Here is a 26,719-nt window from a genome sequence, read left to right on the forward strand (position 1 = left end):
ATTGTGTTCAATGAGAGTGACAGCACCTCTAGCAACATGGTACCAAGGGTAAAGAACGTGTGGGTCAGGGGGCTGTGGGGAGATGCTCCGATAACAGCCCTTCTGTATCTGCAGTTTCTGTTGCTGCACAAGCACGAGTCTCCTGGCACATCCACAGTGCTTGAATTAATATGCAATGATGACATCTTTGGACAAGGAGGCCGTAATGCGTTTTAAAACACTCTGTTTATTTCCCCGTCATGTGTACTGCACATTTATATTAGCCACAAGAAGTGGAGCAACAATCATGGTGTTGCAGGCCTCCAGATAAATATGGTCTTATGATTAGGGCATGGAGGACTTGAAACCCAAATACCCAGCCGTTCCTGTGCTTGATAATTCTGCATATTTTTAGCTTCTCTTATATTTAGATCCCTAAGTTCCTGAACGAGCTGTCACCCCAAACCTGCATTTGCCTATACTGCATCATCCCAAAGCTTGCAATAAAAAAGAATATCAGGCTTTCAGACACAGCATATTTAGAAAAGAGAGAAAGAGTCTGCCAAATTCCCAAAAACCACTTCCCAATTCCCCTCACGAATAGCAGGAAATTACTTGTTATCAGTGGGTAATTCAACCACAAACGTTATTGATTTTCCAACCTCAATCTTTACAGTCTTGATGGCCAAATATTTTGCAATCATTCTCTCTATTTAAAACTAGAAGACGTGATTTTTATTTTGGAAAAATGGAGGTTTTCAATTTTTCTGCATGCCACATCACATTGTGGCGCATCCCTCCAGATTGTCCAGTGTGATAGCCAGAAGCTTGACTGACAGATGTCAAAGTGTACATCATGTTGTAGTACATGAGAAAAGCCTACATTGTAAAAAAAATTCAGATACTTGTAAAAACTATTTGCTTCTAATGTTTGGTGTTTGGTATATCCCAGTGCATACCAGAAAATCAAAGATCTAGAGAGGAGGTTACATGTGTTTGGGTTTTTTTCTTTCCCTTCTAATTTCCCTGTATTTCTTAAAAACTAATACATTACAGAATCAATCAAAGTACGTTGCCTTGTTTGTGAGCTACATGGTCAAATATTTCAGCAGTTTTTCATCCAATTACTGCTAGCTGACTAGTTAGTGTAAGAAATTCACTGACTTCTGAGCTATATTCTCCTTCCCTAGAAAAGCTCCCCTTAGACACCTATTGTGAAAAGATAATTTGGTATTTTGGTTACGTGATATTTTCAAATAACATGTTGAGTAACCTGTCATTATTACACTGCCCCATAGATTAGCTGATAAATGTAAAGGCCAGTGTGCTTCCTGTGCTGTCAGTGCCGCTCTCGAATGTCTGAAGAAAAATCCCAGGATCCCCCAGCACTTGACAACTGGTTTGAAACTATCATGAGAATTTGGAGACGTACAAAGTTCCAGTTTTTTCAGTGGTGAAACAAGAATTTCAAAAATGAGAAGATATTCTTTGAATGAAACTGTCTCCATACTGTCTATAATGTGATGCTACTTATTAAATAATGTAACTCCATCCCCAAATGAAAAAAACACCCACAACTGTGTAAGAAAGGTTCATCATCTATTAGCCTCTCAGGAACTGCATTTGAAATATCCATGTTCTTCTGTACTCGTTTAAGAACTGTATCTTTGGTATCACCCCTGAAAATTTTCTAACAAGGTTGGGACTCCTTAGAAATTGGAGTTATGGTAGGTGACAAAATATATTAATCTTTGTCTTCAGTCTCAACACCATCATTTTTATTAAAGCAGTAAGTAATTTTAAAAATAGAAATCTTTGCAGTTTCTGTAGCTGGGAATGTTTGTTTTCTTAAATGGGTGTAATAGCCTTATTCAAAATGTATTTCGTCCTGTTTAGCTTTTCCTAATATTTACGTACAGAAAAAGACGGGAAGAGGCAAACCAAAGATGTTATTGCCGTTTGTTCGCTGCATGCAAGGGAAGATAATAGCCATTATATTTTCCTGCCTGCAACACTTAGGAACTTGACACAGCTGGCAGAGTGCACATTCAGATCATGGACCAACTTTGATGTTTTACATTGTTATTAAACAATAGCTGGCATGGTCGTGTAGCAGCAGGATATTACACTTACCGTTCAGTAGACCTGTTTTTATAGAAAGGGACCTCCTGCCTCCTTGCCCCAGGCCACAAAACCCTCCGCTGCAGAGATGGTGGTTCAGATCTCTAGCAGTAAGTAGCAAGATTCTTGTGTTGTATTGGCTTTTGGCAAGTTAATAAAATAATGTAAACAGCTATTTTGGGAAATGACCACATGTTCTACATGCTTGGTATGCAGAGAGGTTCTGAGTCACCAGGAAAAAATAGAAAAAGAAAATACCCAAATGAAAAGAAAATGGTAAATATAACAATGAAAAATCCCATTCAGTAGTGCTGTTTCATCTCTAAGAGAGGCTTTATTCAACAGCGGGTATCAATCCCCACAAGTAACATCTGCTATCAGAGGATTTGCAGGTACACCTTTGTTCACTGCTAACAGAATTTGTGTCAGTATTATAATTCAGCAGATTTCTGCTTTTCACGCAAACCAGGATTAGCATTGACTTGGGCTGGAGGGCATTCAAGCTGCTGTTCTTCTTTTAGCTATATTTCTCTGTAAACATCTAATTGTTTCAAAAAGTGATGTACAGTATGCAAAAACCTGAATTCAATGCAAATAAGTCTGCGCAGCTTTAAAGTTAACAGGTGTTCTCATTAGTGTAAGTAGACAAGGAACGATTCTTGAATGTTTTATAAACACTTATAATCATGGCAAAATACGTTACTATAAGTATAAAGATACTTATAGCAGCATCTCTTTTTTCTTATTGTGCAATCTCAGCACTTATTAATAGGAGACATGTGTCAGTAAATGAAATACTAAAAGCCAGTACTGGCTTCTGCCTGCAAATAATGTAGCTGTAAAATGCTCTGCTACTGATGAATAAATTTCTGGCTAAAATAAGAGTCAACGAAATGAAATCTTTACACATAGCACATATATATTTTGAATATATATCTTTGCTTGTACTGAAAGTAGAGCATTCATTCTTCCTTTGATATTTCAGTTTGTTACAAGGACTTATGTTGAGTCTCACTCACATATATCATAAAGTGTTATAACATGCATATAAAATTGGACAGGAGGACTATTCATCACTAAGTATTGTCCAGCTGGTAAAACTAAGAAAGACAGGACTTCTCTAAGAAAGCATTGCCAATATCTCTGTGTGTGGCTGTGTAATATATGGCTTCAGATTGCAAAGGCAATAACAGTAAAATATTACCCCAAGGAGAAAAGTAGCTTGCGGTAGGTATTCATACATTGCCTTTAGTCTTCGTCTGCGGACAAAATGTGCAATTGTCTATTCCCCCACTTCCTGCTATGCACAGCCACGACTGAGTTGTGTCTTAATTATTGTCTCTGGCTTCTCTGCTTTGAGCCAGTTTTGGAGGTGCTTCTTTCTTGTTTCCCAAGTCCGGTGACTTCCATCTCTCCTGACTTTGGCTTAAGGGTGGGCAGAAGTCGATCCACCCTGTTCCTGTGGCCAGGGCAGTGCATCCATGGGGATGGAGCAGAGGGTAGTAGGGGGCAGGGGGTACGTGGGAGGCTGCACACAGGTGTCTGACATCCAGGGTGGCCATCTGCTGCCTGTGCCACATTTTCCTTTTTTGCTTTTTGCCCTCTGAAGGAAGCCCCTGTTTCCAGAGGCCAATCCAAGTAGTCCAACTGTGTCTTGCACCAGGCGTAATACCAGCATAGCAGATCAGCAGGAAATATTTCCTCCCAGTACATTCCTTGGATGTTTAGCAGAAAGTATTTGCTCTTCCTTACTTTCCCCTTCACTCAGACAGCATGTGCTTGCTTTCCACACATCGCCAAGGGCAGCAAGAAATAAGATCTGGACTGGTGGATGCAAAAGGGAGAATGACAGGGAGCGAGTTCACTGAAATCACTGAAAGCATCCCCGTACCCCTGGACCCTTCCCCTCTCAGGGAGGCTTTGCGGACCTCCAGCATGAGCTCCTCTTCAAAACCAAGGAGGACATTTGGTCTCTCAGGGCCTAATCAGCTTTTATTGTGACTTTCTATTTGTTCAATAGCTTCCTTACAAGTGATATAAATCAGTTCTTCTGCAAGCGAGGCTTTTCCCAGCCAGAAAGAAAAGGAAAGTGTTTGCTTTATAATACAGAGAGAAGACCTGATTCTCTCCTTGCTAGTATTAATGTAATTCAATAGAAATGCTCGTTGCACAGCAAAAGGGAAACACTTGGCTCAGAGATATTTTCTTCTTACCAGTCCCAAAGTTCATTATTTTATTACTAAATTATGTTAAAGGACTCTATCTTAGGAATTCACCAGGAAAAAAATTATTTGTTCATCACTGCTACGACACAGTTTCATTTAAAAATTTGTTCTTTCTCAGAAGTTTAACCCCAGACTTCAGACTGTTGAATCCTCTTCAGAGCCATTGATGTCTATACCCCAAACACTAGATTAATTTCCAAACTAAAACACATCTGACTGTATATGAGCAGGCTGTTTTGATACGATGACCCTGTGAAGGTTCCCAGAGCATGGATGTGCAAATCAGTCATACCACAAGGCAACACAATTGAAGATGTATCTTATAAACATCTGGCAGCAATTGGTCTTACAATTGCTAATATTGCAGAAGTTGTGAAAACACAGGATCTGTTTGTTGCCTTTTTGCAAAGCTTGGTTTTCACAGTAATTTTTACAGAGTCAGAAGAAACAGGGTAATTATAACATAAGGTTCAACATCTTTAGATATGTAGAACATTTTCTGTTGCTTAAAACAAATATTCCCAAAGAAAGTATAAAACATTTTTCTGACTTGCAAAGTTTTTGCAGTCTATCATTTAAATTACTTAAATAAAGGAAGCTTTACTACTCCCAAAAGCTGAGAATATAACACCCGCCATGCATATTAGCTTGATCTTTTTGACAGACCAGAAAAGTGTTTGTGTGTGCCAATTAAAACAAAAATGGATCCCCAGTGGCTTGTTCCTCACACAACTTCTGAAGACTGCTATCATTGTATGCTGGGGTAACCCTGGATAAGGCGGCTATCCAAAGTAAACAAACTTTTCAAAACTTTCATGACAGATGGGGGTTACAAATGCTTTTTAATAAGAGAGTTGCCAAAGCAACTTTTTTGCAATCAGCATATATTTACTTAACATCTAGCAACATTGGGAACACAAGGCAGATACTTTCTCACAAAATTTTTTAACAAATATCTTTTTTCTTGAAAGATTGGTTGAAGACCTTTTCTTTCAAGCTGATATTTCCCCATCACTTCAATGTTAACTTTGCTCGACATCCAAAGGACTGCTAGATTGGTAAAGCCAGACTGTAATATGAGACAGACAATCTGCTTGATAATGAAATTTCTTTGGTAGGCATAAACATCTTAAGCCCTTTAAGTAATTTAACTATCAGCATAACCATGGCTACCCCTGTTTGATAGGCTGGATCCTATAATGGATATATGATGCAGTATGGATACAATATAGCACAATACTGGTCCTTTTGTTTTCTTTTACTTGCATTTCTTGAATATTAGACTCCGCTCACTACGGTACAGCACAGAAATATTTTATTTATCCTTCATGCTGCTCACTCATTCAGCATAAACATGGCCAAGAGACTGGATTATCTGTGAGAAAGAATTTAAGATCAACTTCCAGACATGCAGTTAGACTTTTGACATGTTTTTAAAAACTTACATGTCTCTGTCCCAGTTTAATTCAAATCCAGTTAATTAAACCACTAAGGAGTGTCTCCCAACTTTAATTAATTCTGCTTCTTCTGTGGGTGGGGACACATGAGTATCTATGTTTTATATGTTTATTCTCAAGCTATATTATATTCTAATGATATTAAATTTTTAAAGAATATTTATAAAGAGAGAAAAAATTCCTAGTCTTTCTTCTTTTTTTTTTTTTTTTTTTTTCTTTTTCTTTCTTTTTGACTCTCTTCCGACCTTTCCTGTCCCAGCCCTGGTGGCTGCCATGCAGACGGAGAGTTGCATGTCCTGTGTTACATGGGCTGGGTGGCCAGATCCCAGTCTGCAAAAATATCTCGGAAAAATACAGGGGAAAGCCTAGATTTCTCTTCTCAGAAAAAAAAACCAAACAGCAACCCACCTTGTGAGAGAGCAAGGTGAGATGGAGAGAGCAGTGGGAAGGGAGAAGAGGATTATCTTTAGAGTTAGAAATGCTCCAGCGACTCACATTTCCTTTTTTCCTACACATATCAAGGGCAGCAATCCCAACGCACAGTGCAACAGGAGGAACACATTTTATTGACTTTCTGCACGCAGAGGTATCTGTCAATCCAAGTTTAAATCACTTAGTGTTCACCACAAGCTGTGGGAGTCCCAGGTGACATCAAAATTTTGGTTTTCTGCACTGGATTGTGCTCAGGATTAGCATCTGGTGGGGTTTCCGTGCTCCAGAAGTGTCCACTAATCCGACACTGAACCATTGAGGTAGGTTGTATGAAGTTTCACCCCACTAGTCCAGCATTATTTCTGGATGTCCCACATTCAGAGGGAGTTGAACAATGGTTTGTTTCAGTGTTTGGCTGAAATAAGAACTGTGTGGTGGTTTCTTGGTGGCCATACGTGAGCTATAAGTGAACCATACGCTTCCAAAGCTGCTCGCTCCGTTCCCTTTCACTTGCTGTGGGGTACAGACGGCAAAGGGCTTTTTTTTTTTGCTGCGTTTCTCCATCCCCATAGGATTCTTCACTTCCTGCAGTAAAGTTTGTTCTTGGCATTGCCTGAAAATAGTTCATCACTGCAAATAATAGTTATAGCCACCAGAGATGCATAAGTACACTTTGAAGTGAGCGAATCAATAATACAGTTTTGTATTTTTGTTTTGCTGTGTGAATTTATCACCCTTTTCCATATCTCCACAGAGTGCCTATCAGTAGGGTGGCTAAAATTGTCTCCATCTCTGTTCTGCAGCTAAAATAAATATAAGAAATTAGTGTATCTATAGAAATGTATAGTGGTGAAGAACAGGAAGTATACCATGAAGGAGACTTTTTTCCCAGCAGTGCACTAGTCTTGAGTCCAAAGTCTGCAGGAAGACAATGGACAGAAGATCCTGGGCTTATCCCATGGTACTTTTCTGGCTTCTGTCTCCTGTTTCCAGTTGGCATATGTATACCATGAAAGGGAGAAATCTCCAAGACATGTTCCAAAAGCTGATCCAGGTGATCTTTAAAGGTTTGGAAGCCCTGGAGGAAGACAGCCATGCATGTCCTGGAGCACAACCTAGCACAAGAAAAATAAACTATTTGTAGGATTTTTAAGAAATGCTGATCCTGGGTAGAAGCCAAGGTATATTTATGTATTATAAAATGGTAATGCTATTAATTCAATACAGTGTCCCATATTTCCTGGAGCTATATAGATATTTTTTTGTTTAATAACATCAAATCGTCTTGAACACAACCTTGGTACATCATTACGGTGACGCGCAGAAGCAGCTCACCCCTCCCTTTTCAGCTTTATAAGGTGACAAGAGAAATCCTTAATAAGTCACAAGTAGAAGATCATAAAAAGTGCTTCACGCTTGCCCCCCCATTCTCACACTTTGCTGGCAGCCCAGCAGTGTATTGAATTTAACACACATTTACCTGCGGTGAGCTGATATTTTCGGAGGATCAATGCTTAACAGCAGGAGTGTCCTGCAGTTCATTGTAAAACTACCATGTGAGTGGATTCGTTTTTTGAAGTGATTTTTCCAAGGTGCAGTAGCAAGAGAGAGACAAATCAGGCGTCCTGGTTCTTTTATAAGCAACCTGAAGGGCACATCCTTTGCAAATAAGAGGGTTAATGTCAGTTGTCATTCCTTGTGGGTATTCACTGCCAACAGCAGCATCATAATTCTGCCTGGTAAGGTAATGCTAATTCCAGACTGTAGCCTTTGCAAAAATGATGGCAAAGAGAGAGGGATTTCAGGAAATATTTAAACAAATGAAGTACATGGCACAATAAAGGCTGGCAGCTCTATCCTGAGCACTTAATTTTCTTTTTTCTTTTCTTTTCTTTTTTTCTTTTTTCTTTAATTTTACTTTTCAGATTTGTCTTTCCTGTGCTTCTCGGGTCCCTCTGTTTATTTCAGTAGTGCCTGATCCAAGGACAGTGTGTTAGCACGCCTTAATATTGAGAAATTTATGCTTGTTGTTAGTTATACATCATTTTGGGCTGTGATCATAAATTGTTCAATCACAAGGTTTAGTCAAAGCTAGCATTCTTTTACTGATGTCTTTTCCCAAGGGTGTTGAAAATTCGATTGTTCAAAGTGCAAATATGGTTTAGCAATCCCTTCCAAGAACCATTTATCAGAAATCCTAAGGAGGTAATATATAAAAGTGGGATAGGAAACCTGCACATTAAATGGGATTTACCAGCCAAAGCCTTTGGAACTGCTTTCCTGTGAATGACTGGAATGGAGCAGAACAAAGTCAATTACTGACTGTAATTAAGGAGTGGATGCATTTAAACTGTAGAGAGCAGTAGCAGTCTTCTTGAAACTGTCTAGTTACTCTGAAGATTAGTCTGAGGAAAGAAAGAAAAGGACTTGAACTGTATCTTACAAAAAGTATATTTTAAACGAATTCTCTTCTTTCCGTTCTATGATCTGTTTTTATGCATCTCCTCGTAAAACACTGATAATATATGATTGTCAAAATAACACGTTCAGACAAAGAAACTTTCAACATGTATTTTGCTTTGGTCTTGTTAGCAATGGAGTATCTTCTTTGCATATCATACACTGCAAATGTTTATGCAGTGCTGAGTACTTGTATTTTAATAAAGCCTGCATTTACTGAAGGGAAGACTGAACTATGTTGTGGCCCTTTTAAGCCTTCAAAATATAGTAAATCTAATTATATATGTTGCTCTTACTTTGAAAATGTTATTCCATTTTATAATTTTAATAATGACTTGTTTATACTGGGAGAGAGGCATTAGATTGAATTGTTGCCTGTATTTAGTCTAATTCATATCAGCATGTATACATGAATAAATTGTAATATAATATAATATATTCTGAACCCAAACTTTGCCGTGCAAGCTGGGCACAGATCTGGAGGACAGCTCTTTCAGCTGCTCACCTTGAGTTGAATTTTGACTTTCTTTCTTTCTTTTGGTAAAGGGAACAGGGAGTGTGTGAGTAGTGATTAACATTATGGCTGAGGACTAGGAAGGGAATTAAAATTTCCCCGACAAATAACTCTCCTGTGTGCACGGGGAACAATGGGGTGGCTGGAGGTCTGCTCCTGATGGGTGCGGACGGGACGGGATGAACATCTGCAGCCAGGCAGCCTCCGAGCCCGCACCGGGGGACCATTCCCACATTCTCCACAGCACTCTCACAGGATGTCTCTGCTGGAGCTGTGCTGATGGGATTTTCCTTAATGCTGATGACTTTGGAAACCTTCCTTACAGGCATTTCCTCAATAAAGGGAGGGTTATAGAACAATTAATAAAACATTAATATGTTTTGTCTTTTTTTTTTTTTTTTTTTTTTAACTGGTAGTATTTCACTTTTAAGAAAGATGCAGGGAGTATGCTGGCTGGTGAGGATCTGCTGTTTCTTCTATGCTTTAGTAAAAAGTCTTGACATGGGGCAGATACAGTGGAACAGTAGTGCTTCTGGTTGATGGATTTAATAAATAGGCTGTGCCAGGTCTTAACGGCTTTGCTCTGCTTTTCCTCACACTTTGGTCAGCAAGAAATCTCTGTTGTTCACTGTGTTCAGCCATTCCCTGAAAAACACCTGAAAAAGGTTTTGGTCTGAATAGTACCACGTCCCAATGAGCATCCTGATGTGCAGACTAAACCTTCATCCCCGAAACCACCGAAAAGTGTGCAATTCCTACATGTGGATGCTACTAGGCGTTGCACAAGCAACTATTAACAACAAAAAATAAGAAGAAAAAAACCCCTTTGGTTTCAGAGCTGGCAGGAAGTGAGTTGGTTTGGAGCATGGGAAGGATGAGCTCCTGCCTCTGGCCAAGTGTGGTGGAGATGTAGCCCTCCATTCGCTTGCCTGCAAAAATGCAGAACTGCTGAGCTGTGGATGATGCTCCATGGCCACGTGCACCAGGGCTCTGAGGATAATCCTGGGGCAAAGCACTGCATGGCTCTGTGCCTCGGTTTTGCCATCTGTAAAATGGGTGTTTGAACCTGCTGTGCAGAATACCTGGAGATCTGCTCTGGTGAAAAGATATATGTATATCTCTCTTTAAAAAAAAAAAAAAAAAAAGTGATGTATCATTATTATCACGGTGCTTTACAGAAGTTCAGACCAACAGAATATGCATGCATATTTCCACCAAATATTGTTAGGCAGTGAAACAGTATTATCAGGGGATTGAATATTCTTTTGATAAATATTCCCAGTGAGTGGGTCAAAAATGTAAATCAACTTCTATTCAGACAAACTGGGGATTTTTTTTCATGATAAATGGGCTCCTAATTACTCCTCTACAGCCATCTTTGATGGCATTTTTTTTTTTTTTTAATTTGAGAAAGAGTGACATTATTAATTTTACCAAAAAGCTTGGAAGTGGACTGTGGAATCACAGGTATATAATAAATGTGTACATTCAAGAAATAAGGTACCAGATACAAAAATAATAATGCCAAAATAAGGATAGAAGCAGAAAAATAACAGGAATTAATTCTTATATTGCATTCGTTTCTTTTCAGGGTGCTTTGATTTACATTTGAACTGTGTCTCGTAACACTGAGTTTCCTGGCTTTTCTTAACTTTTGTCACATTCCCATTATTTTTGCACTATTTGTGTTCAGTGGTTGCATTGCTGAGACAATATCTCGTTTGTTGTGACATATTCAAAACAGTTTTCAGACAGAGGTTCAAAACTCCTCAGTAACTCAGCACTCCAGCAGATAATCCTTGGTACAAAGGAAAAGCATTTGAGTGGGTAGGAGAGAAAATAGAAGAAAATCATCTGTCTCGCGTGTGCTTTACTTACCTGTGTGTGCCCATGCCCTTCCCAGATCACGACAGTGTCAGGAAATGAGTTCCTCCTCCAGTCGGATATCGACTTTCTCATATTGGATTGGTTCCACGCTATCAAAAATGCAATTGACAGATTGGTATGTATTTGTTTTGGCTGTTACCTTTATTAATTAAGATGTAGCAATTTCAACTTCATTTGCTTAGGCATCTCTACAGGTTTTAGGCAGTCAACAGCTAGCTAGACATTCCTCTCTTGGAAGGATATAAAAATATGTATGCAAATCTACTAAAAAATGTCAGATAAACAAGGTTGTTGAACAAAAATGTCATTTGATTCTTGCCTCGAAACGGAGCACTACATTTATTTCTCTGAAATAACAAGGACATTGGTTTGCTGAGGGTTGTAAAAGCACACAAGCACTTAATAACTAATGAATCTTTGCATTTTCTGTTTATGCAGCCTACAGTATATAATCTTCAATAGAACTATTAATACGTTTGAGCCTTTTATGAATTTTTGTATTACTTATTCACAAGAATAACACTAGCAAATAATATTCCTTTGTAACTGATTGCTGTTATTCTCCCAGGAAGGCTGGGGGTTTTCTACTAGAAGTAAGCAGGGCTGCGTTTTATTAAAACAGTTTTTAATTACCAAACCAGATTCAGCTGTAGCTTTTTCTTTCTTTTTTGCCACTCTCAGTACAAATTCCAAATGTCTTCCTCCTATCCCTGCCTGATCCAAGAACAAATTTTTTTTAGAGGGCACTGACTTCCCTTGTTCACTGTAGAATCTGGTGAGAGAAAAATATCCCCATTTCTTGCATTTTTCAGAGGTTTTGCTGCAATGGAATTGGCAGAGCAGGCAGAGGCCGTCTCTTTGAAAGGGTTAATCTGAACACAGCTACTGTTTCCTTAAAGAGCTACAAACATATTACCCTGAGGCTATAATCAGCCAAGGAAAGTTTGATCTGATGATGTATGTCTTCATATTGTGCATTTCATTGGGTGTGTGAGGATATTGATATCCCACTGAAGATTTTGGGGTGGAGTTTTCTGTGGAGACTCAGAACACTTTTTTTGTTGTTGTTTGGGGGAATTTTATTTTTTTTTGGGTGCTGTTCAGCTAAACATCTAGTAGACTTGATTATTTTTTGTAGTGCTACTAAGGTAATATTGTGGCATCAGGGCAGCCCTGAGCTCGGCAGCGGTGGCTGGTGGGGCAGACCCTGTAAATGGTTAGGGGGCTGGGGGGCTGGGCTGGTCCTGGTGGTGCTTTGCCTTTGCTGTGTGCGCAGGACAGGATGCCACCATGAAGCAATCAGTGACCATTTCATAAACGTCATTTATTTGAGTTTTGAAACTTTGAACAAGCGTGTAAGGCCGTGCAGCTTTCCAGGCGGTTGGGATAGCTAAACCTCACCTGACCAAACGCCGTGGGAAGAGACACATGATTAGCCAAAATCATATATCCTTTTTTCTTTTCTTTTTCCTTATTTTCCCCCTTAATGGTCCCCAACTGTCACTTTCTATGCCAGTGAATTAGAGCAAGAGAGAATCTGCCCCTTTTTCCTAAGCCGAGACCAGCAGAATTCAACCTCAGATTTGTAAGGATATTTGAAACAACGGTGTTAGCAAGAATATTTACTCTAACTATCTAAACCAGAAAGGGAATTTAAACAACATTCCTCTTTGGAAGCATTTGGAAATAGCCTGCAACGTGGAAATAATTTTGGTCTCTAAAGCCTAAAGAAGTAGGCCTTTTGTTTTCCTCACTTAAATGGGAATTTATCTCAGAAATTAAGATCAGTCTTTCAGGGCCATAAAAGCTCTGCCATATGACAAATTTTGCATTACACTTTCCTTAAATTATATACTCACTGCATCACTTGCTCTGTGTGTGCCTGTTAGCTTCTGATTCTGTACTGGCATTCTGTAATCTCTTGCTTCATTCTCACAAATAATAATTTTATTAAAAGCATACATATACGTGTAGATATATATATATGCTCTTTTTCCAGCCAAAAGAACGGATTTGTACATCGAGAAATTTGGAGTTCAAACTCAGAAGATCCTCCAGCATCGAATTACTGAATAGCTTAGACACTGAATCCAAAGAACCAAAGCCTGAACACAGAAAATCTTTAAGTAAGGGTTTTTCCTTTTCTGATTTTTTTTCCCCTTTCCTTTTTAAATAACTATGCCATTACAGGGTAAGATAATTTTTATTACATACAGAATGTAAGGAAGATCACTGAGAATTTTAAAGCTGAATGTGTTCTGTGTTGATATACATAACTTGTATTTAAGTAAAGACAGTTACTAGCTCCACGCTTCTAAAGGGTGACATTCTCTCCTAAGCAAAATAAATTTGTTTAGGAGCAAAGACATTTATTTAAGCCATTTATTTTTAAAAATAAGCAACATGAGTCCTATGTTAATGGTCTGTTGCAGTTGCTTTGTTTCCATTTTAGTAAAATATCTCAAATTGCCAGAGTAATTTTGTCTGCTGTGTATTTATACACTGAATTGCTGAAAGACCTGACATATCCTCTGTAGCCAATAATCAGTGATGTATCTATAATTTTATAACAGGCAAATTCCAGAGACTGAGGTTGATTTTTGTCAGTGTGATTAGAAAAGAAAGTGTTCTAAAACTAACAGGGACGTGCTTTGCTCCACTGAGACTTTCCTTTTCCAGCCATTGCCGAGATGCTCATGATATTGTGGGCAGTAGAGACAGGAGATGCTGGTGACCCTGAATCACACTCAGCTTTTTTTAAATTTCATCCTCTCTCTTGAATTTTTGTTTTTCTTTTTTGTTTGGTGGGAAATTCACACACTGCTTCTAACATAAGCACCGTGACAGCTTTAGACTCGTATGCTGTACGAGATACCTATAGACACTGAGGGGCTGTGCAGGAATTTGCCTGCACACATTTCAGTGAAGGATCAAAGCCTGAGATGTTAAAAAAAATGTTGCATTAAAAAGACCCAACATAGCTATTTCTAATGATAATTATCCACACGATCATAAATATATATGCATGCATGCACGTGCTTGTACGCACACAGAGATTCATTAAATAGTCTCTTTTTGCAGACCAAAAATTGTTGTTGTTGTTGTTTTCTTCCTATTATCTAGGAGATTTGATTTGTTGTTTTTTTTTTAAAGGTTTTTCTTTCTGTTATAAAATATAAAGTAGTCTTAGCGTAGCTGGTGAAAAATTGTCCCAATATCTTTGTACTGTGTGTTACACTGCATTTCTCAGAGGAAGAAAAATAAGGCTGAGAGCATGGTAAGTTTTGAGGGTCTGATTCTGCTCCTATTGTAGCTAATAGCAAAATGCCCATAAACTGCCTCAGCACTCGGGGAATTTTTATTTATTTATTTAGACTTCTCACATATCTTTAAATGATAATTTGTCAGACAAAACAGAAAAAGTGAATATGAGCAGTGACAGAGACTTTGTCTATGTTTCTTTTCAAATCTCAGAGAATCCCGAATAACCTCCGTTTTGTTATAGGCTATTTAAACTCTTAAAAAATGGGAAAATATCTGCTGTGAAATAACACTGAACCAAAGCTTGCATTTAAATACTGTAGATTGGATTGCTTCTAAAATATGTATTCAGAACTTTTTTTTTGGCCCCTTGAGATCAAGCAATTATGTGGAATTAGAAAAATCATATTATTCACTTACTTATTAGTAGTCTAAGCACAAACTGTATTGTCAGTTTTCTGCCTTTGGCTTTCTGTGCCCTTAATGTTCACACAAGTATCGTAGCCAGAATTATCGGCAGCTAGAGCCAAAATTGCTTTAAAAAGGCATGAGAACTGGTAATGACACATTGTTAGCAGTTAACAGGTGGTCGTTTCATTGTCCAGTTTGACTGCAGAGCACAGAAAAGATATGTGCAATATCTGCAAGTGTGTTTATAAACTTCTTACAAAGTTTTAACAATTTTATAATTTTGTAGTGCTCTTAGATTATTGACTACTGCCAATGTCAAATCCAAACAAAGGAGTATTTTTTTAAAGATGGCTTAAAGCTCCTCCAGTTTAAAACAGAAGACGAGTGACTGATGTGTTAGCAGGCCACCCCCCCACCCCCCAATAATCTTTAATGAAATATTCAGACAGTTCAGACTCATGTGTATTTATCTACTGTAACATTTTAAAGGGCTGCTGTGTCACTGTGGGTTCGTAGCACCCAAGTATGCAAAGGACAGGTATATTCTAACCAAAGTATTCCAGTAACTTACTCTTTAATTTAAAACTGGGGAGACGGCCCCTAGAGACTTAGTAGCAGGAATCTGGTTTTTGTGTTTAATCCTAATTGCTTCTGCTTACACTACAAGGACAAATGGTAATTCTCTGTTATGCTTTTTGAGCTGTAGACACTGATTTCATTGAAAACTGGGCTCAAACAGCCAGGCTCAATTTCCAAAGTTCACAGAGTGTCCGTCTTCTTGGTCATGCAGCTTTTCAGAGGCTTCTCATCCAGCTTGGATTCAACTCATGTTCTAATTGAAGTTTTCTTGAGCTAAGGAGAAACCAAGGATGGCCTTGGGGAACATTACCGAAATATGTAAAACTGTGATCCTGCTCTCAAATACATGGAAACAGATTACTCTTTATTTCACGATGCCAACTATTTCACTGATTTAATTTATGCAGCTAATGCTGGGTCAGAAAGAACATGTTTTTCACCCTAGCAAACTCCCCCATTAGAAGATGTATACATTTGGTGCAAAGAAACTGTCTTGCAGCACTGCTCCTTTTTATGCAAGTAAGCGTTGTTCTAAACCAGTAATTTTTAAAATTAGTGGCAGACTTCGTAATTTCCAAGTAATTTAGTTATCATTCAGACTGTAGTTTTTTGGTTTCTTTCTCCTAAGGATGCCAAAAACCCTCTCCTAATTAGTACCAATTATAATTGGGTCTGCTGGTAGGTGGTCTGCCACATTAATTTTATACCACATGAAACCAGGCACCTGGGTTAGACTAAAGCAGAGATGCTGTCATGGTGCATGGGAGGTAGGGAAAGGATCGGTGCATTGCAAGGTTCCCAGAAATCATCCAGCTCTCCAAAAACCAAGAGTCCTTACCGTGTGTGTGGACTACAGGAGCTGTCAGGACAGTCACGCTGTGGGCACTGCAACCAACGCCGCGCTCTCTGCTACGCTCAGCGTTCCTTTTGCTCTCCATGGCCGCTGTATGGTTTGCGTTTTGGCCATCATCTGGGAATATTGTCACTCAGGGGTGACCTCTTGTGGAAGTGCCTGAGCTGGAGTCACTATCGATTGTTGGAGGGGATCAGTTCTCCTTCTACTCCCCCTTTTCTGGATGGAAACAAACGGCTTCGCGGTAGGAAGAGTGCCCTTTGGCTACCGTATCAATCTGAGGGCTGCTCTTGTCAAAATGCACAATCACGAGCTTGATAATGCAATCCATTCCCAAAGCACTATATTTCCAACCTGTTCTCCATCATTTCCTTATGGCGTCACATTTACCCAGTTCATCACATTCTTATTAATATTTTAGGTTTCCTTGAAAGTGATGGAATTCTATTTTTATTACAAAAGCAACAAGAATAAATACTAATTGTTGTCAGTTATTTCCTTATGTAGTGGGAACAGTAATCTGTTCCTCAGCTTTAGGTTGCCAAAGCAAAATAATGAAATATTTTAGACATTTAAAAAATCTGTGATATTAGATAAATGCAATTTGATCTCCTTGTTTGCCACATAAAAGCTGGAACTGCCTGAATTGATAAGATTGAATTGCATTATTTTTATTGTTTCTACTCGCATATTTTTCTTATCTTCATGAACACTTAAAATCCAGTGGTTAGTCATACGGCCCTGTGACGAGTCCTGGAAAATCTGCTCCATGTTTGAATTCTAACTTGAGGTGCCACGACTAGAGCATCAAGATTTACAAAAGTAAAATAAAATAAGATTTTATATGTATATATATATATATATGAAAAGGGGAGACTTGATGGGCTGTGCAGTATTATTGCTATTCCTGATCTCTTTGGTGTCTCAATAAGAGTAGTTGGGGATCTGGGGGTCGTTGTGCCAGACACAATGCAACACCGAAGTAAGACAATTCCAGCTCTCAGCCTGAATAAGGACAAGTTGCAACAGGTGGAAAAAGCGGACAAAAGCAGGGGGTGGAAGGAAAAGTTGACAGCAAAGCCGACATGTCATGCATATTAAACAGCAGGCTTGGGATTCCTTTCCGCTCTTCATTAGGATTGGGGTCTTAGCCCCGACACCCTGGCCACCAGCCAACTCAAATAATGATATTTTCCTTACCTAAATTCCTCTTGCACTTTCAAGAGGGAGCAATGGGTCGTTCTAGTCCCAAAGGGCGATGCGTTGCTCTGGGATGCCACAGTTCCTGGGGAATTGCCGCAGGGCAGTGTCTGGGAATATGCCTCCTAGCATCTTTTTAATCGAGAAAAAAAATAACGTCTGGATTGTATGTTTGATTTGCCACCAGCTGCATTTGCTATAATGTCATCTGGGGTCTGAAATCTGCTTTGGTTCCTTAAAAGACAGAGTTTAAGTCAGGCACCCTGTCCCCAGTATTTAGCCAAGGACTGTGTGTGTGCTTTGATATTGCCCAAAGTTGCTTTTCTTGTGTCACCCACTTTTTGTTACTTTGGAAGGCTGAATTTTGAAACGTGAAGCATGGCATGTAAATATTCTGAAGAAATTACTAAAACATTCAGAATCATCTCTGAATGCAGTTTGTTAGATAATAAAGACTGTACAATGTCTGTGTGTTGGGGGGGAAACAGCAGCAAAAAAACATTTTGGTCTCTCAGTGGCTGCGGTGCAAGAAATGGAGAATTCAGTGGACCTTTAACCCTTTCTGGCTCCCTGTGGTGCTGGCTCCTTCCCTGGCTAAAGCTTCTTCTGGGGGCTTGCTCGAGGGTTTAAAGTTTGTCCCTGCAGAGGACTGGATATTTCTGTGGGAATCACCGCCTTGCTGAGGCTATTGTTTCTCTTCAGAGGGAAGTGGTGGTTACCAGGGCACAAAGACACGGATTTGCTGGGCTTCAGCTGTGTAATAGCAGGAGGAAAAAAAGCCAGAAACTTATTTTGTTGAAAGCATCATTTAGAGATCCTAGAGAAAGGCCACCTAATTGCAGGCAGTGCTGAGCGAGGAGCCTGTGTCATTTTTCTCTCTTCCTTTCTAACATGTGAAGATGCTGGTAGGTGGGAGACTATACCTGGGGATGGAATGAGAGGTTTTACTGGCTCAGCCAAGCTTGTCGAGGGCCAGGGTCTGTGGTAACCAACAGAGCCCCTCACCCACGTGGAGTTGCTTCATTGATAAGGGGGCTAATCAGAGCAGCAGAAGTGGGAAATCACTCCATTTCTTTGTTAGCTCTGAATTCTTTCCCCTTCCCAGCCCATTTATTTTGGTTAGATGTGAAGTTCAAAGCCAAATGGGTGCTATTTAGGGAGTATTATTGCATTGCAATGTTAGCATTATGTATAGGTCAGTTTTATTACTTTTAATAAAACCAAGACATATAAAGCAGTAATGTATATTAGTGCAGCATTACCAATGACAGCAATTAAAACAGAAAGCAAAACGAAAACTATATGCAAATATGCAGTTTCCTACTGCAATGTTAATTTCGTCACTCTGCAGCTTGTATGTTTGTGGCATTTGTTTTTATTACATCAACAAGAATGCAATTGGATTCAGATACGGAAAAAAAACCCACAAAAAGAAAATGCAACATGCTTTTTTTATGAAGGGTGGCAGCACATATTTGGACTATAGGGACTTAACTCATTTTTTGACATATTTTACTCTCCTGTTTCTCTACAGCATTTACTATAGGTATGCTCTTTTCTCAGAGCTTAAGAAAATGCTGATTTGGCAACAAAGGAGTATTAATATTGGCATTTTAGAAACAAAACATGCCAAATTCAGAAACAAACTGTGTCACTTCAACTGATAATAGGAGATCATGTTGCACCCAAAATCACAACTGGCTGTGACTAGTTCTCAAGTAAAAAAAAAAAAAAAAAAAGGATTTTTCTTGAATTTGAATATGCTGTTTCCATCAATTATAATATAATGTTGCCTTAATTCTTTGTTTTATTTCTACTATACTTTCCAAAATCCTTCCAGAGTTTACTATTTGGGTTGAAAAAACATATTTTTAAATTGGGCATAACCAACTTCCATATAAACATTTGGCAGGGAAATCAGTGCATGTTCACTTAATTCATTTTTATTGAACCAAGTCCAGATTTTTAGTCAGGAAAAAGTTAGATATTAATCATATCTGAGCAGGATCATTAAATTTTCCTTTACCTACTAGAACAGCAGGGTCATTATTGAACCACGAGAAGTTAGCTCACTTATTAATCTTTACAATTACATAAAAGTGATCATTTTTATAGTACTTAAGAGTAGCTCTTACCCATTATGTGAAAAGTATGTGGGAATATTACAATATAACATAATGTATTATTATAGATGTGACCTGTGACTCATTGGCCTGCTCACTGACACACAACTCTCTGGAAAAGTTATCTGTTTGAGCTTGGATAACCTTTAATTGTTTCCTATTCCTTATGCTCATTTATGGGGCATACTAGTAAATAGAGAGCTAGTCACTGAGTTATTAATTACCTCATTATTACTTAATTATCAGTATTGCATACTTCATTTTTATGGAGAATTATATCATAAAAAGAGGTATTTTATACTGCTCACCATGGTTAAGTATGAATGACAGTGGTAGCTAATGCGAGATTGAGTTAGTTAAAGGAAATCAATCAGAAATCCTCGCTATAGATTACTATCTGGTTTCTTCTGCCTTTTCCAGCAAGCGCTTCTCATCTTTGACTTTGAAACCGAACAGTTTAAACCGGGTTCTTGTTTCAGTGGACTAATCCCCTTTCATAAATCATGTTCAAGTCCTGAAATAATTTGCACATCGTTTAAAAAGTATTTGCTTTGAAACATTCACCTCAAGCCCTTTTGTATATCCTTTCTCTCTAAAGATTTGTAGTATTTGTTTTGTTCTCTGAGGTATAAAAGACCTGGGTAAACTTTATTCCTGTTGTTTCAAGATTAGTGAAATAAAATGCATATTTATTCAACTGGGACTAAAAGGAGCTTTAGTAAAGACGATCATACATACGACCCATGGGAATGTTATAATACAAAATGTCTGTCTTAAAAATCTCTTTAGGTTTGTTCAAAACACTATTGAAAGACTTAAGTTTAAAGAAGAAAAAAGAAAAAAAAAAGGTTACAAATCCATATTTCTTCTTTGTTCCAAATAAGAGAGAGACACTATATATTTTTCTTAACAAAATAAACTCCTACATGTGCGCTCAAGATAAATTTGATATGGAGGCAAGTAGAGACTGGACAGTAATGATTACATTTTTTCCTACTGAACTGCACGTACTGACTCAGTGTTTGAGAAAACTACATTTTAGAAAAATGTGTAGTGCTTGTTTCAAACACACACTTGCTTCAGAAAAAGCAATCACAAAGAAATCCTCAGCATTTTAGATATTATTTGAGTCCAAGCAGTTGTGTCCCTTCCATGTACTAAAAATGGGGTTGGTTCCTGATGAGGAAAAGAAATTTACTCTGACTTTATCACTTTCAAGCCCAACTATCCAACATCTCTTGCACTGGTTTGGTGCAGTTTCTTAATCCCTTAGTAAGTAGATCTTTGTTTAGGTTAGAAAGTAAAACCGAATTTTGATGTATATTGTGCAAGATGTCATGATTTTTATAGTTTAAAGCAATAGACAATGCAGACGGTTACATCTGCTTGATCCTCCATCACCTGTGCCATCAGTGTATCTCACTTGTGCATCTCCATGTTTTGCCCCCACAGGGAAGGAATATAGGCTGACAACTGGTAACACCTAAATAGATGCAGGTGTTTTCACCACGATGGGAAATATTTAGACTACTGTCTGTGGAGAGAGGTCAGAACTAAAGCAAGTGAGAAGAACTTGCTGAGTTTTGTTCTTTGGGAAGGAAGAGCCAGCCCAGCTTTCTGTCACTCCTGTGAGCCTAATTCTGAAACCTCTTGTGGTAATTATTGAAATTACTACCCTGACTGCAAGTCTGTAGCCAGAAAAAAAATGATTCTTATGCTATATTCTGTTCTGAGGTTCCACTGCTATTTATAACTAATCCAGATACAATCCTCCTGGTACTATGGGAGGAACATGACAGATATAAGGAGGGGTTTAGGTTATAGAAGTATAAAGTAAGCTCAATTAGAGAGACTTTAAATCAGGCTCTAGATAGGAATACCTACTGCCCAGACTCACCTTTTTCCCCATGGTGAAATCATTTAAGTGTTTGCACCTTCCAGGTTAGAGGATGTATTGAATTTAAATTATGACCTCCAATCCTAAATATTTAAAGACCAATTAATGGACGGTACTGTCTCCTGGACAGGGTGTATTAATGCTTTTAAAACCAATGTGCTTTGTAGGATCTATTTGCTCCACCGGCTGCCTGCTGACATGCCAGATAAAGGGATCATGCCTCTGAAAGCCGAAGGGTAGGATACCACCGAAGGGTTAAAGGCTGTATTGTTTCTCAATTAAGTAAAAGGTTCCAACTAGCTGGATTTAAATATTGATGCTGAAGAGAACACTATGACATATGAGCAGCTCCCCTCACCACCAAGGATATTTGGCTCCATTTAATTAATTCCATTGGCCATTGTCTTAAATGTGCCCAGGATTCACCCAAGAGGAATTCACTTGCGTTACTGGTATTGAAAAGTGTAACATAGCATTATCTGCCTCAGACAGACTTTTTGTAGCATTGAATCAATTCCCCAGTTCTTGAAAACAACTACCTCATTTGATTCCTTTCATAATTAATGAAATTCAGTAGTAATGCTTTTGCCCCTCAGCTCAGGCTGGAAGAAGGTTCCAAAACTTCAGTTTTCAAGCTGAAAGCATTCTAATTTTCAGCCTAAATGGACTTGTGGTACCAATGTGTTCTTGTGTCAGCATTCAGCTAGCTCTTTATTTTCAGCAGTTCTTTTCTGTCTCAGGTGTACCACTACAAATAGAGTTACAGACAGCAGTCTTATTCCTTCTCCTGCTTGGTTTGGTAGACTAAGCCAGCCAAGATTTGTAGTTGCCTTTCCCATGATAGGCTGCTGCTCTTTTCCCTGACCATCTCAGACAGCCCTTCTCTGAACCCGCCCCACTTTCAGGTGGTATTTCTTGCACATGGGTATTCAAGGCAAGGTATTCCCACAGCTGTGGGAGGTGGAATTCACTCTTCCATATGGAAATGGCTCACCTGATATAGTCTAGGGTTTGTATTTACCTGTTTCATGACCACTTTTTTAGAGACAAAAACTAAACCATCAGAACACGTACACCCTGCTGTCCTTCAGTCTTTTACAACCAACGCCTTCTCCTTGAAAACCAAATAGTAAGCCTGCCTTAAGCCTTTTTCTAGCATATAAAATGTGTTCCTATGTGTGATAACAGTTTTTGCAATTAATTTTTAAGGTGTTCAATTTATACAGAAAAGTAACATTCTTTTAAAAGCCAGCAACTCTTTCTAAATACTACATTTAAATACATGAAATTAAAACAATTTCATATAATCCAATGCTAATACATTTAAAAACCCAACAACAACAACTTGGAGAGAAATAGGCTTACCGTGAAAATATTGTGCATGTATGTTGCAGACATATTGATAGTACATTTTGTAATCATTTTTGTTGAAGTTGGTTATACTCCAGTCCAAGGACCCAGAGCCTAAGGGAAGGAATCCAGTGGTAGGCAGGTCAAAAAAGGAGAGCAGCCAGATGTAGATTGGCTCATTTGCCATTTAGCAGGCTTTGAGGTGCAAAAATATAAATCAGAGCAAGTTAACCTTTAGCTTGGGGCATATCTATAAGAAAACACTTCATCGAAGGTGCAAGAACATGTGGCTTGCGTCCACATCGCTCCGCGCTTGCTTTTCCCAGGACAGCCTGGCTGTGTCATATTCAGAAAAAGCTTTTCCTCAGATCTTCTCCAGGCATCTTGTGATGCCTGGTGTTGTTAATGTGTGTGTCTGATACAAACTGATGGTTATATGCATCCCACCAGCCTGGTGCTTTTAAGACACTGTAGTGAATATGTCTGATACGTAGACGTGCAATATTATGCTGAAGGTAAAATGACTTCTGGGATAACAGTTAAAGGACAGAGAAAAAGCAAAGGCAAAGGAACTTGGTGTTGTCTTGTTCATAACACCTTTTGGGAGGATTCTCTGGAGTAAACTGGCTCCTGAACAGCACCTAGGTTTTGTCTTGGCAAGAGATAGCTGGTAGGACCAGAAAGTTGGCTGGAATTTAAGCAGTGCAGGTGATGATCTCAAAATCATTCTTTGTCCTCTGTAGGAACTGTAGATACATTTTCTTAAACCAAAATCTTTGTCTCATTGCTATGGTTTCCAAGAAGTTAAGAAGTTCTGCTCCTGGAAAAATAAGCTTTGTATATACTTTGTGTGAAAACGTGTGTGTAGTATCATTCTTGTCTATGTAAAACTAAAGATTATTATTTTAGGGTTCAATAATAATGCTCCTGCCTTCCTGTCTTCATACGAAGGTATTTCAGTGCATGTGTTTGAATGAATATCAAAAGATAGAACTAAAAATTAATGCAGATATACTGAAAACACTGTAAAGCCTGAATTGTTATTCAATGTTATCTGAAGATCATTGATTATGGTTGATCAAGGCTAGTACTGATATTAAGGCACAAATAGTGGGATACTCGATTTATTGTTGCAACTTTGCTCTAATCTAAGTTACACATTAGCTACTTTTGGACTAAAAGTTTAAGCCTTGCTTAAAAAAATCTCTTGCTAGGTTTCAGATTTGGGGCATCTGATAGTTTGAATTTGGGGTTCAGTTATGAGAAAAGTAATTTTTTTTCTGTTCATTGTCCAAGTGACGGGAAGTATGGAGACAGAAGAAGAGGTGAGGGACAGGCTTAAACAGAGAGGAGTCAAAGCGGTGACGTGGGGAAAGAAAATGGAAGGATCCTGAAGCGCCATTGGTTTGCTGCTTCATTTGTCTGAGGTTTGTTTCCTCTGGGGTGCTGTAGCAAATATTTCCTGCTGAATGAGAAACAGCACCAGGCAAGACACAGCAGTGGTCTCATCTCATCTGGTACACTTTTTGAAAAATAATTTGTAATTGGTGAATGCAAGGATGGAGTGGATCCATTAGAGTTATACTTTCTGTTATTAATAACCCACAATGAAAATGTTCTTTGAGAACACATCTTTTATTTTGTGGGTTTTTGTCCAGCAAACTAAGTTAGCAGACTTCACCTTTTCCAAACAATTGTTTACTTGGAATTCATCTGTAGCTGTCCCTGCTCAAGTTACAGGTCATTCATAATAATAAAGCTTTCTAATTCAGTGACAGAATATTCATAATGGCTTTACAATACTCAGCTGGTTAATGGTCCCCTGGATCTGGACAGCAAGACTTCAAAAGGCAGAGTCCTCTGATCTCCAGTTTCCTTATTCTCTCTAAGCTTGGAAGGTTTCAACTATCAAACATAGATTAAGTTTTATTGGTTGATAGTCTAATTGCATTTGTATTATCTTTCCTCTTAATATTCTTTTCTTTGCTCTGTATTGGATTTCATCCAAATACTACTACTTCCATGAAGCAGTTTTTTGAAAATGTTTTGCTTTTGCTTTGACGCTTAACTGCTTAACACGTGAGTGTTGCAATAAGGTGCTGGTTCCTGATAACAGTTTTCCTTGTGTAAGGAAAAGTTTCCACAATCTTCTGTGCTTTGCTTATATTTGATAGAGCTCTTCAGTTGAGGCTTTTCATGGACAAGATAAGGTTTGGTTAAACATCTGAACTTTTGAATGTTTATCTGAACTAGATTCGACCTCTAAATTTGTCCATCATTAGTTATTTTGCTTTTCTTTTTAGAGACTAAATTATGCTATTAAATATGTTCTAAAGTAGGTTAAGCCCCTGTGCAGTTTGTCAGCTGGAACATTAATTTTAAAGCTAAAACAGTCTTCTATTGTATCTTTTTAACATTTTGTCTGAATTTTAACCATGGCTGGTCAAACATAGAGTCAGTGCACCCATGCAAACCCTACACGTAGCTGACTGAAGTGTCTCAACTGAAGTTGTTGTGATGAGTGGCCTGATTTTATTTCAGGGAAAATGGTGATATATAGTAATAATTTGCCTGTTCAGGCAGCTTGCTCCAGCGCAGCTGTTCTGGAGACTGAATGAAGTACTGAATGTCACCGCATGCCTTGCAAGTGTCTCTGGAGGTCTCCCCCTCTGAGCCCCTACACAAGGAACAGGCAGACTTGGGGTCCCAGCTACTGCTGCAGCAAACCCACTGCACTAGGAGTGTAGGAAATGCTCATTTCTGGCATCCCAGATGCTCATGCCTTCGGATAACCGTGTCTTTGTGTCCTCTTCAGACTCATGTCTTAGCCGTACCGACCCAGATCTTGCCCTGGTGCTGCGCGTGCAGTGAGAAGGCACCACCGTCAGATGGGAGGGAGAGCGGGTAGGCGCAGCAGGGAGCCAGAGCCATTGCTCCTGGACACCCTGCCCCTGCCCAGCACTGCACTCCGTACCACCAGGGAGAGAGAAGGCAATGAATAGTTTCTAGCTATAGTTTCTAGTCACACGACTGAACTGTATGACCTGATCTTTATTAGAAGACCAACTTCTGACAAAGTCAAGGCTAAAAAAGCCCACGCCTTACTTAAACACACTGGGATCAGAGCTTTCAGGGCAAGCAGTCAAATTTATAACATAAACTGTTATAACGCGTGGCTAAAGATACCGGCAGCTTCGCTCTGGGCTTTTCTTTTCCTCCTGTAATCACACTAACTCAGTTCAAGAAAGAGGCTGATCCATAGGACACCTCAGAAGGCACCTTCTCCCACCAACAGCCTCTATAGGGGAGGCTCACACAAAAGCTATAGTCTCCTTTTGGTCTGCTTTGCGTTTTGATGTTTCTTTTACACAGCTCCTAAAGCACCTTCAGCGGCAGTCTTTCCCGTGGCCTCGCAGTGCAACTCTGACACTACCTTGTAAGCAGAGAGCTGCAACTGCTGAAAAGTTTGACAATCAATTGTGTTTTAACAAACGGAAATAATTTCCATAGAAACACAAGATGAAGCTGATGGCAGTAAAGGTCACTTTGCCTAAGGTTTAGATTTATGTGACTATAGATGCTGGAGATTCCCACCAGAACTTCCACGTAAGGTAAGAAGTAAAAAGGATTCTTAAATATGTTGACTTGTTATTTTTAAAAATGAGCTCATGCGTGATCTTTTCTTCAGTTATACTTACTCTAATGATTTAATTGAGGTGGAGATAATTTGATAAAGTAGATTCAACATATAAACAGGGTAGAGCAAATGGATTTCAGATCTTTGGTTAGATATTTTTTGATTACCTTAAAGATAATGGCTGTGCCTTTCTCCTTTATAAGCTATCACATCTACATTCACTGGGAAATACTAAACTTGCTGTATTAAAAGAGAAAAATACGCTGGAACTTGTGGTTCAAAACAACAAATATACAGATCATTATCACTACTGTTTCTCATTGGAAATAATTT

General features: G+C 38.8%; 1 protein-coding gene across 4 annotated transcripts in view; it reads left to right on the top strand.

The window, feature by feature from the left end:
* Nucleotides 1-26,719, top strand: part of ARHGAP15 (Rho GTPase activating protein 15) — a 333,020-nt gene that overhangs the window by 157,660 nt on the left and 148,641 nt on the right. For all 4 annotated transcript variants that reach the window (XM_056350341.1, XM_056350342.1, XM_056350339.1 and 1 more), the window contains 2 exons: nt 11,092-11,190; nt 13,075-13,201. In XM_056350341.1, coding sequence (XP_056206316.1) covers nt 11,092-11,190; nt 13,075-13,201 — 226 coding nt within the window. The remainder of the gene's footprint in view (nt 1-11,091; nt 11,191-13,074; nt 13,202-26,719) is intronic.

This window comes from Falco biarmicus, chromosome 8 (genome assembly GCF_023638135.1).
Source record: "Falco biarmicus isolate bFalBia1 chromosome 8, bFalBia1.pri, whole genome shotgun sequence".
In the NCBI taxonomy this organism is placed as follows: domain Eukaryota; kingdom Metazoa; phylum Chordata; class Aves; order Falconiformes; family Falconidae; genus Falco; species Falco biarmicus.